The sequence below is a fragment of the Columba livia genome, chromosome 21 (assembly GCF_036013475.1).
Source record: "Columba livia isolate bColLiv1 breed racing homer chromosome 21, bColLiv1.pat.W.v2, whole genome shotgun sequence".
Taxonomy (NCBI): domain Eukaryota; kingdom Metazoa; phylum Chordata; class Aves; order Columbiformes; family Columbidae; genus Columba; species Columba livia.
The window spans coordinates 4,635,220-4,650,643 of NC_088622.1; the positions used below are offsets into that span (position 1 = coordinate 4,635,220).

At 44.8% G+C, this 15,424-nt stretch overlaps 1 protein-coding gene across 1 annotated transcript in view; it reads left to right on the forward strand.

Moving 5' to 3' along the window:
- Positions 1–15,424, forward strand: part of KAZN (kazrin, periplakin interacting protein) — a 190,023-nt gene that overhangs the window by 36,568 nt on the left and 138,031 nt on the right. The window contains exon 2 of the mRNA XM_065037604.1: positions 12,791–12,948. Within this exon, the coding sequence (XP_064893676.1) occupies positions 12,791–12,948 (158 nt within the window). The remainder of the gene's footprint in view (positions 1–12,790; positions 12,949–15,424) is intronic.

Genomic DNA, 15,424 nt, shown 5'->3' on the forward strand with positions numbered 1-15,424 from the left:
GAGGTGTCTGATACTCTCCTTGCTGCAAACATTTCTTGTGCTGAGAAGCAATTCTGAGGTGAGGGAGGTTGGTTTGCTTTTCATTTGCCTGATCCGGTCTGAGTTTAATAGCAAAAGCATGATAAACCTTGTGTTCTTTTAATTAAAGAAACCCGTATCCTCCTTTGGCTCGGCACGTGTTATCTGTTGGTGTTATTAAAGAGTTTATCATTTTGACTCCTCATCCAAATCACAAAGGGGCTGGAAGGGTTTGATCCACGGCTGAAGAACCGATGAGGTGAAGCCAGTGGACCCGTGTGTCCCAATTGGCACCTCAATGTGCTTTGGACAGATGGTGCTGGAGATTGTGCAAGGAAGTTACTCCTTGACCACGGCTACTTCTGTGTATTATTTCAGAGGTTTCAGTCCATCCTTTATTCTTGTCAGAATACCAATGGAAGTTTTTTCAAGTGTCGTTTTAAGCTATTTACTTCTAGAGGTATTAATACAGTAAAATGAATCAAACCCACAGTAGGCATACAGTTATAAGGTGTTTTTGTTTGTCTCAGCATAAAAGCAGTATCTACACGTAACTCAGTCTACAATCTATATCCTATACAGGTTTCCCATTTGTACCAGAGGCAGAACAAGGGCCGACGACTGAAAATTGATGCAAATAGACAATCTAAAATGAGCTGACCTTTCCAAGCAAGGCTACTTCCCAGCACACTGATCCAGCCTGTAAATGTACTTATCTTGCCTTTTTCTCGTGTTAACTTCACAACCTTTGATGAGAACTCACTGATCATCAGCAAAAGGGCCCTTTTAATGAGAAATATGAAGAATACCTGTAGTCTGACTAGATCACAAAAATGCAATGTTTAAAATACTGCATACGGATGAACTATGTATGTTTGTGCTGTATGTGTAAACACCGTATTGCCAGCTCCACACATTCAGACACTGTGATGGGAACAGCATCCGTCTCCCACCTCTCGGAGAGTGTCTTAAAATCATCTTGGAAACGTGTTTAAAATACAGACTTTGCTTCTCACTGTGGTGCTTTCAGTCTGTGCTCAGCTGTGTTGGAGATGCAGCTTTCCAAACCCGAAGCGGAGCTGCTCAAACCATTGAATTTTTCCAGGAGATGGGCTCTGGGAAAATAAAGAGCTGCTTAGGGGTGAAATAAAGTCACAGTTGCTGTCAGCTGCAATCAGAACAGAAATATTGTAAGTGGTGGGTAAAAGGGAAGAGGAGGAGCCTCCCGGCCACCTTGGCTGGTCTCGGGTCTGCTCTCCATCCAGTAAATCAGTAACGCTGCTGAAATGAGTCGATGGAGCCCCACAAATACAAAGCACTTTGCAAGGGGAAGATCAAATTGCTGTAATACGTGAATCACTTCTTACCCTCTGATTCTATGTGTTTCTTTGTGTTTTACGAGCTGCTTTTCACTTGCCTTCTTGGCCAAAGCAATTCGCTTGCAGAATTACAAGGGCCATTTCCACAGCTGAGGTTTTTGTAGATCCCCACCGTGGCAGCTCACCATAACCTAATTACGAACCAGCTGCACGTCCAGCACCTCTCAGATGTCCAAAGAATCTTCCCCAAAATGCAAGTAACTTCTAGTCTTTGCTTTTCAGTGGCTACCTTTTCCCCTTTATGGGGCTGCACCAAGCACACGGGATCAACAAGCATCTGAACAGTTTCCTAGCTCAGGATTCACTCATGGAGGAATTTGGAGTTAACGGAGCCATATGTGATGCTGTTGCTAAGAAACCCTGGCTTGCCTCTCTAATGTCCTTTTGCAGTTTGGCGAGTGTGTCCCCCATGGAAATGTTCGTGTTGCAGCCTCTCTGCCTTGTCCAGAGCAGGGGCTGCTCCCTGCAGCGTGCTCAGCTCCACAGTGACAAAACGACATGGGAAGCCTATATCCCCTATTTTCTATGCGCCTTATCTCTCGCTTTCTGGAGCCACAAATCTCCTACCTGCCCTTTGCACGTGTTTGCAGCTGGTTATGTATTTATTGTCTGGGATTTACTGCGCTGCAGGTTTTCAGGGCAGCGAGCGTGTTGCCGGTCTCGCGTGTCTCGTAGCTGGGAGGTGTCCTAACCCGGCGAGGGACAGAAGGACAATTCAAAAGCGTAAACCCATCCGTTTTACACTGGTAATATGCAGTTTTCTTGTTGCCATGGCAAACCTGGAAAGAAGAGCAGAGAGAGTCATTCAGGTGAGGGAGAAGAGACACAGAGGGGAGACACCGCTCTGCATTACACTGCGTAGATCAGGATAAAACCCACCACCAAAGATATTAAAGTTACTCTGGTGAGAGCAGAGGTGGCTTCTATGCAGCTGGGGAGGTTGTTTCTTGTTTGTGCAAGTCCAAGCATAAAGTATTTTACATTACTATTGAACTCTAGCAGATTTGATGCCGATCTCACTTGGACTTTATAAGAAATAAATAGACCTCTCGCACTGAGCTGTCTTAGCTCATTCTCCATGTCTTCTAAGAATCCCCTAAATCTGACACCAAAATTAGTTTTTGGAAGTGTATTATCATTTCCCTCTCCTTCTGTCTTTTTGGTCATAATTAACAGGGACATTTTCTGTCAATCAAGTGTCAAAATGAAATGCTTTCCCTTCATCCATCAAAATGCTTGTGCCAAAGAGAATGGTTGTTCCCTTAGGCAGCCGGCGGGGGAGAAAACAGAGTGATGGGCTGGGTTATTAGCAGGGCCAATTAACTGTTAATGTCAATTTGTTGTTTAAGCAGGTTTGTGAGCCTGGGGAAGAGGAAAGGCTCTCAGAAACCTGGAAGTTGTTTTAGTGCCAGCCAAAAGAGATTCTCGGACAGGGAAAGGCAGTTGAAGCTCGAGCCACTCGGCACCCAAAAAGTCAGAGCGTAGGATGTTTCCATCAGCCCCAGGGGTTTTGCAGGAGGATGGGTTGGCAGGCCAGCCAGTAAATGTGCTCCCAGGTGCCTCATTTTGGGGCATCTCCCACCTTTCCAGGGCTGGGCACCCAGAGTCGCTGCCCTGCTTGCCCTGCGCCTTCACAAGTGTTTGAGCTCCGTCCCCAAAAGCAAGGTAGATGCCAAAATGTCACCATTACTCCACGACTCAGGAGCCAAAGAACCGTGGGTGTGTTTGGAAATGAAACGAGACTCTGAGTCACTTCAAGAGTTTTGCACATTTTAATCAAAACCCTTTCTATTTCTGTAATATTCTGCTGTTTGAGTTATTTCTCTTACTTACAGCAAAAGTTAAGTTTGAAGTTGTGGATACAGACATAGTCGATCACAGGATCATAGTCTTTACAAAGAATGTTCTCTTGCTGCATTTTATAGTCATAGTTACACAGAAATAACAAGTTTAAATACTGGTCTGAAAAATCTACTTTATTTTAGGAGGAGTTTATTCAGTTCTGTGCCCATAAAAAGAAATTACACGCCGAAGAAGTGTCTTGAATGTGAAGCTTTTGCTTCAAAGATATTATCGTGTCAGGGTTATTAAATGCCGAATATAGTTTCCTTTTAACTTTGATTGCCTGAATACATTTCTAGACACTTATTTTTATTCTACATAAACAGTGCTGGTGATACTGGATGTAACGGCTTAACAGGCACAAGTCAGAATTGGGCGGTAATTGACACAATGTCAAAATTACCTGAACTGCAAATAAGCCTAAATATCCGTGTCATGTCTTAGAGTTTTTAAGCAGCAGAGTCGCTCAAGACAGCGGCTCGCAAGGAAATTTAGATTCTTGCTTTACCAGTATCTTCCATCCCATTGTGCAGCTACGAACAGCAAATATAGACAGGCCAGTTTTCATGGCTTTATTGCAAGTCTCATAATCACTGACATTTTCCTTATGTGGCAAATCTGTTGGGTTTGGGTTTTGGTTTTCTGTGTGGTAGTGGTGTGGTTTTTGTTTGTTGTTTTTTATTTCTATTTTTTTAATTTTAAGTTTCTAACCCTCGTGAAGAGAAGCGCAAACTCTCAAGAGCTGACGTGAACAACCCCAGTCTGTTGAATTTTACATCTTATTTTTTAAGCCAGTTCCGGGATTTCTGGTGGCCCTCTCTGATTATTGCATGCCCGGCAGGTTGGCAAGAAAATATTAATCAGTCTGTCAACACTCACAACAACATGTAACTTGGCTTCGTGCTCCTCCAGGTGTTTGGTGGGAAACCAGTCAAGCTCAGTTGTCTTCTAACAATCCCAGTTAATTCAAAGCCTAGAAAAGCCTGTGGTTTAAATTCCCTTTAGGAAACGTTTTCTTCTACCTTTGAGGAGATGGAGCATCCTGTTTGCTGCTTGTTAAACCAGAACAATTCCCAGTTTGCGGCTGAATAGCAGGGAAAAGCCAAACGAGTCCCTCAGCAGTGGGGACATCTCGCCTTTGCAGTTTGGTGATGTTTCTGTGGGCTGCAGAACTTGGATTTACAGCTGGGAAGCTGAAGTGCTAAGGGTTTGGGTGACCCATCCAAGATCCTGGGGCCAATTTTGGGCACAGTAGGAACCAGTCCTCCTGTACCCATCCAAGGGCCATGTGCGAGCACAGATGGACATCGCTGCTCTCAACTCAGCTCAGCGCAGCTGGATATCTGGCCCGTGATGTCTTTGTGTTGGCATACGGGATTTCTCTTGTTCCCTTCCTTTTTGTCTAGATAAAGTAGCTATTGTCTATGAAATACAATAGTTGCACAGTTAGCTGAAGAGGTGACAAATAAATGATTACCCAAGCGAAACAAGAAAGCAGCAGCTGTAAAGCTGGCTGCCACCATGCCTTGGCCATCTTAGGAAAGGGTTTTTATTTTGTTCTTGGCAAATGAAAATTTTCTCTTGCAACGGTGAGATTTACTGCTTTGGCGTCATGCCTTTCGTATTTCTCAAAGCTCGACATTGTTCCTGGCAGTTTGTAGCTCTGTGAGGGATTAAACATCTCAACTATTCCTGTAAACAACAACCATCAAGCTGTCAAAGCTGCGAGTCCAGTTTGCTGGAGGCTCTTTTAGCCCAAAGCCCCATGGAAAGCAGCAGGACCCCAATGCCGGCTGCTTTTTCTGCACTGTGACTCGGTCTGCCCGTCGTAAGCACAAATATAGCACAGGCATTTCTTTTCTATTTTTGTTTGTTTGTTTTTAGGGTGAGCGGTAACATTATAGACAAACTCCCATCCTTTCCCCACCATCTGCTAAAATATGTTCTTTTGGATGGAGGAGCAATGTCATGAGGAATTATAAAATATGTTTCCATGTTGCTGGATTCAAAACATATCCGTGTTTTTAAGGACAATGTAAAATCGACATTATAGTTGGAAGGGTTAAAAAAAACATCTTTGAAAGAAGATCCTACTGCATTAGAAAAGAAGGTGTCAATGCAAAGCTTTATTAAAGAGCTGCCAGGACTCCACAGAGCTCCACTTCGTGATGCCATTTTTCATTTTCACAAAGGTCAGATTAGTAAGGAGAAGCTAACAAGCTGAAAAAATGACCAGCTTCATTTCTGAGTGTGTTTTCCTGCAGAACTACAGGGCTATTTATTGGTCTGCTGGCTTTCTTCTGCATCTGGGAAGCTCTGAATGCAGCTCTTTGCCAGTTACACACAGAACATTTACAGCCCGAAGAGGCCAGCTCGTTAGTAATTACTGTAATGAGTTCTTCACTGTGTTTCTCTGAAAGGTGATCGAGCCCCTAATGTAGACAACAGATATTTTTTCTTCAGTCAATGGTGTAGTAAATGATTCCTTGGAGGGGGCTCAGTGAATTCCTCCTTTGGAACAAGTTAAAGACCACGAAGGAGAGAAAAAGCTGTAGGTCTTGGTATTAGGAGAAAAGATTCATGCAGTGCTTCAGATCTAGATCTTCCCAATTTTTCTGTGGACAGGTATGAGTGTAAGGTCGTGTTGTGTCAACAGCAGCGGGCACAAGCGAATGGATGGGGCAGATGCTGCGAGGTGTATTTTCCAGCTGCAAATACTTGGGTAAAGGAAAAGATTTTGCCCAGATGGAGCTACCGCCTTGTGATCCCCGTGGTCACAGGCTCTGCAGCTTTGCAGATCAGCTTCTCATCTTGTTGGGAAGCAAGAGGTGTCAAACCAACACAATACTGGTACGAGAGACGGGAATGATTTTCGTGAGCTTGGCTTTTACAAAGGGAAATTTCTTCTACTGCTAAGTGAATAAATTAACTGATCACAGAATCACAGAATGGACTTGGTTGGAAAAGACCTCAGAGATCATCCAGTCCAAGCCTTGGTCCAACTCCAGTCCATTGACTAGATCATGGCACTAAGTGCCATGGCCAATCTCAGTTTAAACACCTCCAGGGCCGGTGAGTCCCCCACCTCCCTGGGCAGCCATTCCAATGCCTGACCACTCTCTCTGTAAATAATTTCTTTCTAATATCCAGCCTAAATTTCCCCTGGCAGAGTTGAAGCCCATGGCCCCTTGTCCTATTGCTGATGCCTGGGAGAAGAGCCCAATCCCCACCTGGCTAGAACTGCCCTTCAGGTAGTTCTAGAGAGTGATGAGCTCACCTCTAAGCCTCCTCTTCTCCAGACTAAACAAGCCCAGCTCCCTCAGCCTCTCCCCACAGGGCTTGTGCTCAAGTCCCTTCCCCAGTCTTGTTGCTCTTCTCTGGACCCGCTCCAGCACTTCAATCTCTTTCCTTTCCTTCTTCAATACCTTTCCTTTCCTTTTTGATGTGTCCAAATGCAGTTAGCAAATGCAACAGTGGGAAAGGCTTCGTAATCGGAGTCATTTATCAGGCAGAAATGAACTGTTGCATGTCTTGCATGTTTATTTGGGCCTCAAAAAAAAGAAACTTAGCTAAGCAAATCTGTGTAACTGCTCCGCAAAAGGAGGTATCGACTGGGGCTTAGGATGTGGGAGATGCCGAAATCCTCTGCTGAAAGGAGCTGGGTGCTTCGGGCATCCCGCGTGTTACAGAAACCTGTGCTGACTCTGGTGTGGCAAAGCAGATAAAATCAGGAGAGCTCCTAAAGGAAAAAAGGCCTGAAGTGCTTTGAATATTTTTTTCCCTTTTTTTTTCTTCCCTCACTGCAAAAACAACACCCGTACATGTTATTTAAAAGCTGTTTGGTAATATTAAGCGATAATGAATTGCACAATTTGCCCACATACACATCATTGCCTTTTCCTGCATAGTCAGAAACACTCATTAATTAGCAGGCGAGGTTTCCCTGGCAGCCCAGAGCTGGGGAGGCTTCTCAAAGCATCTGTGTGCACACCGGGCCTTCTGACTCCCATGTCCATGGAGCGAACCTCCAGTGGTGCTGAGTGCTTACAGAGAACTTCAGTTTCTATGTCTTTTCTCATCTTTTGCAGCAGAGTCGGCTGATGAGCCCAGGAATCCTTGTACCGCATCCCTTGATAAGATTATGATACTGTCCATCCTCTTTCATTTAGTCACTCCTGCTAGCGAGAATTAATTTTAGACTCTGCTGGCTTTTGTCAGTAGATCTCAGGATATATTATCTACCGTTTATTATATTCTGTACTCATCTGGGCAGTAGCTGGAGTGAATAAAATAGGGTCTCCTGGAACAACTTGATTGCTTCAGCCTCTTCCTTGGAGTAGTCTGGTGCACAAGGATGCTTTTCCCCCTCATCTCTCACAGAAATCAATTCCCTTTTCCTTTTGCACGTCCTTCAGGCTCCAGTAATTCCCACCCTTATGCACCCTGCACGAAAACAACTTCGACCCGTTCTTGCTTCTGGGGGCGGCAATTGTTCCTCACCTGTAAAAAAGAAACCCCCCAGGGCTCATCATCTCTGATAGCAGCGCTGGAAAACACCGCTTGCAAAATCTATCATTTTCTCTCTTCTCGTAGGTGGTGTTAAAGCACTAATGGCAGATTGTTACGGTTTCTTTGCCTCTTGAAATTGTCCATCGCAGGGAGGAAATGGTGCAATTGGAACAGGAGAAGCCGGGAAGCCAACGGGGCTTTGATAGCTGTAACTTAGCTGGTTGTCTCGCTCGCAGCACTACTGATGTGTTATCAACCTGAAGCCAAGAGGACTCATATAGGAAGGGAAAACCGGTGTCTATTTTTTTGAGATCTAGAAGAACTAAATACACCTGTGCTTATATCTGAGATCCATAATCTTTTTAAATAAAACATGTATCTTATGTGTCTGCAAAGAAGTTGCCGGGTTCAGCGCCGTGCTGCTCAGCAGAAACGTTAATGCTCAACGTTGAGAGGGATGGAGGCTTTGCCTCATTATCCTGCTTGCTCAGGTTTTTCGTGGGCACGGAGCAGCCAGTTCCTCTTGGTTTAAATGAGGAATATCAAACACCTTCTGCCTATGGGAAGGGCTGTTTGGTAGTTGTGTTGCAGACTGACACAGGACATGTAGAAAACCAGTGTTTGGATTTTTAGGCTTCCTTTGGTTTTACTTTGTGTGCTGGCAGAGATTCAGAAATGCATGTTTTACTCTCACAGTGAAGACTCAGGTGATTTTATTTTCAAATACAGTGTCTATTGTTTGCATGGAAAAAAGATCTGTTTTGCTATGCAGCGTTTAAACATAAAGCTAAGGCAGATGCTTATAGAAATCAGCACAAGTCAAATACTGATCTGCTTTTTCCATGTTCTTACTGAAAAATATGTCGTCTGATTTCTCTGGCATCTCTGTAAACCTGAAGAATTACAAATGAGAGAAGCATTTGCACCCCAGAGCTTAATGTGCCACATATTACTCAAACAACATGAAGATTCCCAAAGGGTAGGAGAAGAAATATCAGAGAATATAGAGCTATTGCTTCAGATAAGGGTGTTAGAATAACTTAGGAAAGTATAATTTTGTTTGGTTTTAATTACATTAAAATCTAAAAGCCTGGGAGAACTGCGCTGCAAACCAGTTTCTGGTCACAGTCGGTGTAAATGTGGAATTGAAGCCGTCAGCTCAAGGAGAACTCTGGTACACGTTAATATTAGTAAAAGCAGATGTGGGTTTATGGCTCAAGCCAAAATTTTGAAGTGTAATAAAAAAACCGATCTGTCCTCAATTCTTTCTGGGTCGGAATGGGATGGATCGATACTCCTGCATTAGTGGTAGGACGATGGCTCTCGGGGCTGTTGTGTGTGATGGAGATGCTGGTTCAGCCTGGGAGTGATGAGAAAATGAAACCTGCAGCCACACACCCGCTGCGACTCCGGAGGAAAAACCTGCAGCTTCCTGGCGCTTCTGAGTGGCGGTGGGTGTAAGGATATGTGATTATAAAGTGATTGCTTCACGGTGACTGGGAGAAACTGAGCTGTGTGTATCCATAGGCAAACTGACTGTTGTTTCCACTGCACCTGTGTGCTGTGCTGCTCCCCACACCCAGGTACCTCCGGCTCCACGTGCCCACCAGAAGGAGATGTTGGATCTACCAGCGTGATGCTTGCCTGGCTTGTGATATTCAATAGAGCATGACGTACACAAGGCCCACCCATCAGTAAAACTATTATGTAGTCCAGACAGACGTCAGCTTTTGCTTGCAAGCCATCACATTTTTGGCAAAACTGTTTTTGGAAAGTGATCTGGTGCTGGAGAAACCCTTGTGTGTCTGCAATTGGAGGAATGCTAAGCCCTGCTTTTTTTTCCTTTCAAGACATAAGCCTGACTTCTCAAAGGAAGCAGAAGCTTTGTGTGGCTTTTAGTCCCTCGCTTCCATTTTCATTAGAGGGGAAAAGAAATCACATCAGTGCCTTACTCTTTGCTGGAATAAATCCTGCTGCCTGACTTGCAGAGATCTGGAATAGAAATGCTGACAGAGCCTAATTTATAATAGTGTGAACAAAACCATGGTAATGGGCCTTGGAAAAGAGAAAGTGCTTCAACTTTTAGCTGGCCGAGTATGGGAAATGGACGCAGAGACTTTCCAGGGGACTTTCCAGTGGGCTGAAGACTAAAAATGTTGTCCTTGGCATTCACGCAGACCACGTGCGTTGGTAAAATATGGGTAGGAGGAGATCAGGAATCGATGGGCCAGTTTACGGGCCCATGTTACACATTTGTGCGTTTCTTTGTGACAAGTGAACACCCCCAAATCCACCTCTGCCTCCTGGTGCCCATGGTTGGTGCTTCCGCAGGCAAATTGGGGTTTGATGCTGGGACGGGGGTCAGTCCCCATGGCTGGGTCTTCCCGGTCAAAAGGTGAGGGAGGGTTGATTTGTTTATGGTGCAGGTGACTTTTGCCTACGTGCTTATCAGCAAGTTTTGCTCGAGAGAGGAGCACTGGAATGTTTTGGCCAGGGGCGGCGTTTCTGGAGGCTCCTTCATCTTCTTATTCCGCTCAGCTGTAAATGGGTTATTGACATACAGAACTAAACAAAACCAGACCTTCCAGAATTGGCGGTAGCAGCTCTTTGTCTAGTCCGGTTTGACCTCGGAGTGGCAAAGCAAGAAAGAAATATATTTGTAAATTGGGGGGAAGGTGTGGGAGGAAAATGCAGCTTTTGAGTGGGTGGTCTGTAATCGCTCGGTGCAGAGGGCGAGCGGCGTGGGGTACGGCCAGCCCTCAAATCCCCTTCTGGCAAGGAGCAGCACAGTGCCTGGATTTCATGTAGTCAATACGATAAGCTGTGGTGTGCAGGGAGAAACTGTGATGTTGGAAAAAGTTGCCTAGTGTGGCGATGGTCGTGTGTGACTTAAAACTTAATCATGAGAGGAGCTGCTGGTCCATTGCATGACCAGCTCAGTGTGGTACCCACCCCAGTACCCGCTGTGTTCATTTGCTGTATCTTGAAGGTGCTGAGGACTCTGTTATTTTGATATTGAGGGAGCACGCCTCTGTTTTGCTTGGTGGAGTGATTTGCAAAGCCGAAGTTCCTCTATTCGAGCAGCATCCCTGCTGCCTCCCTGCTTTTCCAGCGAGTGCAACGCATGTACGTGACCCACGGACACCCCGCGCCCCTTGCGTGCTTGTGAAAGCTGGAACTGGTTCAATGGGTTATTCTAAAGCCCTTATCTTGAACATGATCTATATTGTGGTTTGAAATGGACCCATCCATCACGGTGAGCCTCAAATACCTTTTCTATAAGCAGTGAGGAACATGAATAGCTTGAACCTGGGAATCCTCCCAATCCCTGCAGACTCTTCCCAAGGTTTTGCAAGGTTCATGTTTTCTTTTAATAAAAAATAAACACTTTCTGTAAGGAGGATTCTGTTCTTTCACTCCTGTGTTTTGGAGTCATATCTTTTATTTGTTATGGACCTTTTGTCTGGGGAAGATCTGCTCCTTAATAAGTACGGTTTCTGGCTGATCTTTGCTACTTCAAATTTTATGGTAAGATCCTCTTTGGACAGAACTAGGTTGAATATATTGCAGCTGCCTTGTGTACTTAAAATCACTTTGTCAGAGAGTCCTAAATAACACATTGTCTTATTCATAAACAGCCTGAGCAGCTCAGGATTTGCAGTCTGTAGGGCTGGGGCACAGTGATGTGTTATTCGGAGCCACAAGCTTATCAAAGGGCTTCACTGCGCGAGCCACGGGCAGAAAGAAATACACCCAAGAATTATTTGAGCCTCATTTATTTAATGAGTCTGCGGTAAAAATGAAAACTCCAAACTTGCGATGGTTTAAAAGCAAATTGCATCGCGGAGTTTTGAAAGCTGTAGAAGTGCAAGGTTTTTAATTGGGCAGAAATAAATTTTGCCGTAAGTTTGTGTATTACAGCCCGTGTGAATTGCAGTGTGTGAAATGATTGGGGGACTTGTGTGAGAATGGAGGTGGTGATTTCTGATGTGCGTGACTGGGAGCAGAATCCCACATATAACACCTGGCTTTTGACCATGTGAAGGAGAATTTAAAAGATTAATAGTGCTTCAAATACCGATAATCGTGGAGAAACAAAATGAGCGATGTTTTAGTTGTTGGTCTTGCTCTCTCCTACCCTAGTGAATCAAAAGGCAATTTTTCTGGCTTCTGCCCTTCATGTTGGCTGGAGCTCTGGGCCCCAGCACGTTGTAGGGATCAGCTCTCTGAGCTGGGAGACGGGAGACTAATGTTACTTATTTTTACTCTGCTAATGACCTGTTATTTGACCTTGGGCAATTTGCTTTCTTCACAGCTAGACTATGCTGCTCTTTAGATTTGCCGTATCCTGGGAGGAAAGGCTTAGGGCTTCCTTCTTCACAGAAACGATCTTCACTTTCAACTGAATTTTATGAATGCTAATGTGGGAAAAATTTATGAGAAGTAATATTTGTAACCAACCACTCCTCTGTTTCAGAATGTTTTAGTGCATTTTGTTCCTATCCAATACTGCCCCAGCTGCTGGTGCGATATAACCTTAAACCTTGGAGTTACCCATAGATGCATGGATATGTATTTGTTATTGATAAACATTGATCCTTATAGCAACAGCTCAGTACTTTTGTAACCCTCGTGTCCATTGCAACATGCATTTACTCTTGAAAAATACAATTTTGGTGCTGCAAAACCTTATCACATAGGGAGAGTTGTCTGGATGAGGACTGATTGGGGGAGCAGTGAGACTGTCGTGTTTAGATTCGAATTCTGGTTGATATCTGGAAATAACTAAAATGTGACGCTGCAGTGTTAATTTAGACTGCATTGTCTTCTTGCTGTTGCTGCCGTTTTCCATCATTATTGGACTTTATGGTGGTCACTATCTTTTCGCAGGCCCTCTCAGCAGAGAGGCCAATGGAGGTGATGGGCACCAATTTCTACCTTTTCCAAAGGAGACTGCAGTCTGGAGCTCATCTCAGTCTGCAAAAACAGTGTCAGCTCCCTCCGGCACGCTTTCATTCCCTTTTCCCTCTGTGTTTCCGCAGCCGTGGAGTCGCTGCACTCCTTGAATGACCAGATCTCCCATTTTATCGTCAACAAGTCGAAAACGCTGGATGAAGACGAAGACGCCTTTTTGCCCAGCGAGAAGGAATCTCTGAAAGATGCCATGATGCTGATGAGGCACCTCCTAATGGATGCACAGGTAGGAAATCAATAAACTCCTGTCTGTTAGGACACGAGGAAAGCACATTACACAGATCCGGAGGCAATATATCATTTTTGTGTGCGGTTTTAGCAGTGGGGAACATTAGTCCCTGACACTTATTTCAAACTGACTTTGGCTTCTGAAACCTGCAGCTGTGGGAAGGACATCTCAGTGCAAAGACCATGTGGCTTGTAATTTAGGGTTGAAAATCGTTCTGGAGTTTCAGGAGAAAATGCAACAATATACGCACTGATGGGAATCCAGCGTCAGCCCCAGCAAAAGAAAATCATTTTGCCACTAAGCATCTGTGCTGAATGCCAGTTTTAGAAGTGCCAGACACACAACGGAGCTGTTGGTTTAGCCAAGCTCTGAAATGCCAGTTAAAAGTCATGAAATGATGTGCAGATGTTCCTTTGTGCCTTTGCTGCTTCGACATCAAATCTCTCGCTCTGTAGGTTTGCTGTGTTGCAGCATGCTTCCTTCATTCTAGTGAAAAAAACCCAAACATTTGAAATATTCAGTATGGCTTTATATATTCCCTTCTGGTCTTTATTTATAAAGCCTGGATGGAAAATGGCAGCTTATATGGGAGGATTGTTTTGAAAACAGAGTGATCTCCTCTCCCTTTTGCTCCAGTAAACCCTAAAATCCAGCAGAGCAGGTCTGAGAGCCTGTCCAAGGGTGGCGATTGCACAGCCCAGCCTCCACACTTCAACCGCCCTCACGTTTTATGTTTTTCTAAACATCTTATTGGTATTTCCCATGTTGCAGCTTGTGCATATCACCTCTTGTTAGAAGCCTAACAAGAGAATGGAAGAGAAGTAAACGATTCCTGCAAGGATTAGCAAAATAATCTATTCAGGGTTTTTCCTGATTGCTCTCCCATGCCGAGCCCGGGTTGCTATTGCAAGTACCAGCAGGGGTTGGTGCCGATAGCGTTACTGCAATTACCCTGCACTTCGTTAAACAGCTGGTCCCCAGGGCCCAGGTTCCTGTGACTTGCTGCCAGCATTTCACAAGTACCTAAATGGAGAATATAACCAGAGAAAGCTACACATTTCTGTCTTTTATTCCCCTATTCTCCCATGTGGAGGCTGGTGGCTACCTTATCGGCTTCTCTTGCTTTCAAAACCTTTGCTCCTGATTACTTTGGCTAATAGGGATCTTGGTGCATGCGAGAAGTGGCCTGGGAGTCCCCGCTGTATTTGAAAGTTGGATATTTTCACATGTGGAGCCAATCCGGGCTTTGGGGGCTGTGGAGGGTACAGTGAGCAAACCATTCCAGCCACACTCTGGGTTTTGTTTCTGTGACTATGGTGTTCGTGTCACTTCAGTGCATCTTTAGCCAAATCACCTCTGTTGACCCCAAATCAAGGGGTGGAACTCTGCTGCAATGTCACGGGGAACGTGAAGGGTTAAATTGTGCGTTTGGATTTGCTGCAGGTGGGAATACCTGTGGCAAATCAGGCATTAGAGCAGAAAGATGGTTACAAGCATCTGCATGTTGGAGATTAAAATCAATATGGGGGAAAAAAGGTACCTATTGATAATCCCCTTGCGCAGGAATTCCTTTTTTAGCACCTGAGAATTGCTTTGCTACTTAACAGTTGTCCTGCTGCATATTAAGTGTGGTCTGTGATAGAGTGACTGCTTCAGGAAATGCTGATAACAATAGGGAAATGTCAAGTGCCCCTGCGCCCTCGTCATGCGCCTGGATCTCTTCCCAGAAAAGACAGGCTGGTGTTTTACCTGGGATTTCCGAGTTGGAAGGATGACAAGGCGGGAAGTGGTGGTGATGAGGAAAAGCATGGAATGAATCAGGTGACAACATCAAGTCCCCAAAAAGCCGATAAAATAAATCCTTAGAGGAATGGAGGAAACAGGAGGCTGGCAGCAAGCGACCTAAGCAGGAATATCAGCGCCAGTGTGTGCATATAAAGTATGTACTAACCGTGACTGCAGAGTGCCCCGTGGCTCTAATTACACAGGAGGAAAAAATATCACCAATGCAATTATTTCCTTTCCCTTACCTGATCTCATTTCTTTCCAGCCAGTGTTTTTTATGGGAAGATGAAGCCCTGCAGCTCTAAAGATTGTTTGTGCAAGGCTCTGAACAAAAATAAGATGAAATCCAGTGTTTGGCCCTTTTCCTTTCCTTCCTCTTGGTGTGGACGTGGTTTTGGCTGCCAGGTGATTTGGGGAGAGAACATGCAGCTTGAATTTTTGGGTAGGAATTAGCTAAAGTGCTAGAAGTGAAGCCACCAGAAGTGGCCGATCAGAGGGGATGGTTAATGAGCATTTCTCACTTCTCTGACATTATTAATGTGCTTTTAAGACACAGCCTGTGGGATGATGTCTCACGCCTGCTGCCTTTCTGGTGTGGAGGGAAATGGTACACAGTTTTTGTTCGGGGTTTCACAGATGTATGTTTTCACAGCCCGAATGTGGACTCCCTACTCCTGAGTGCCAGCCC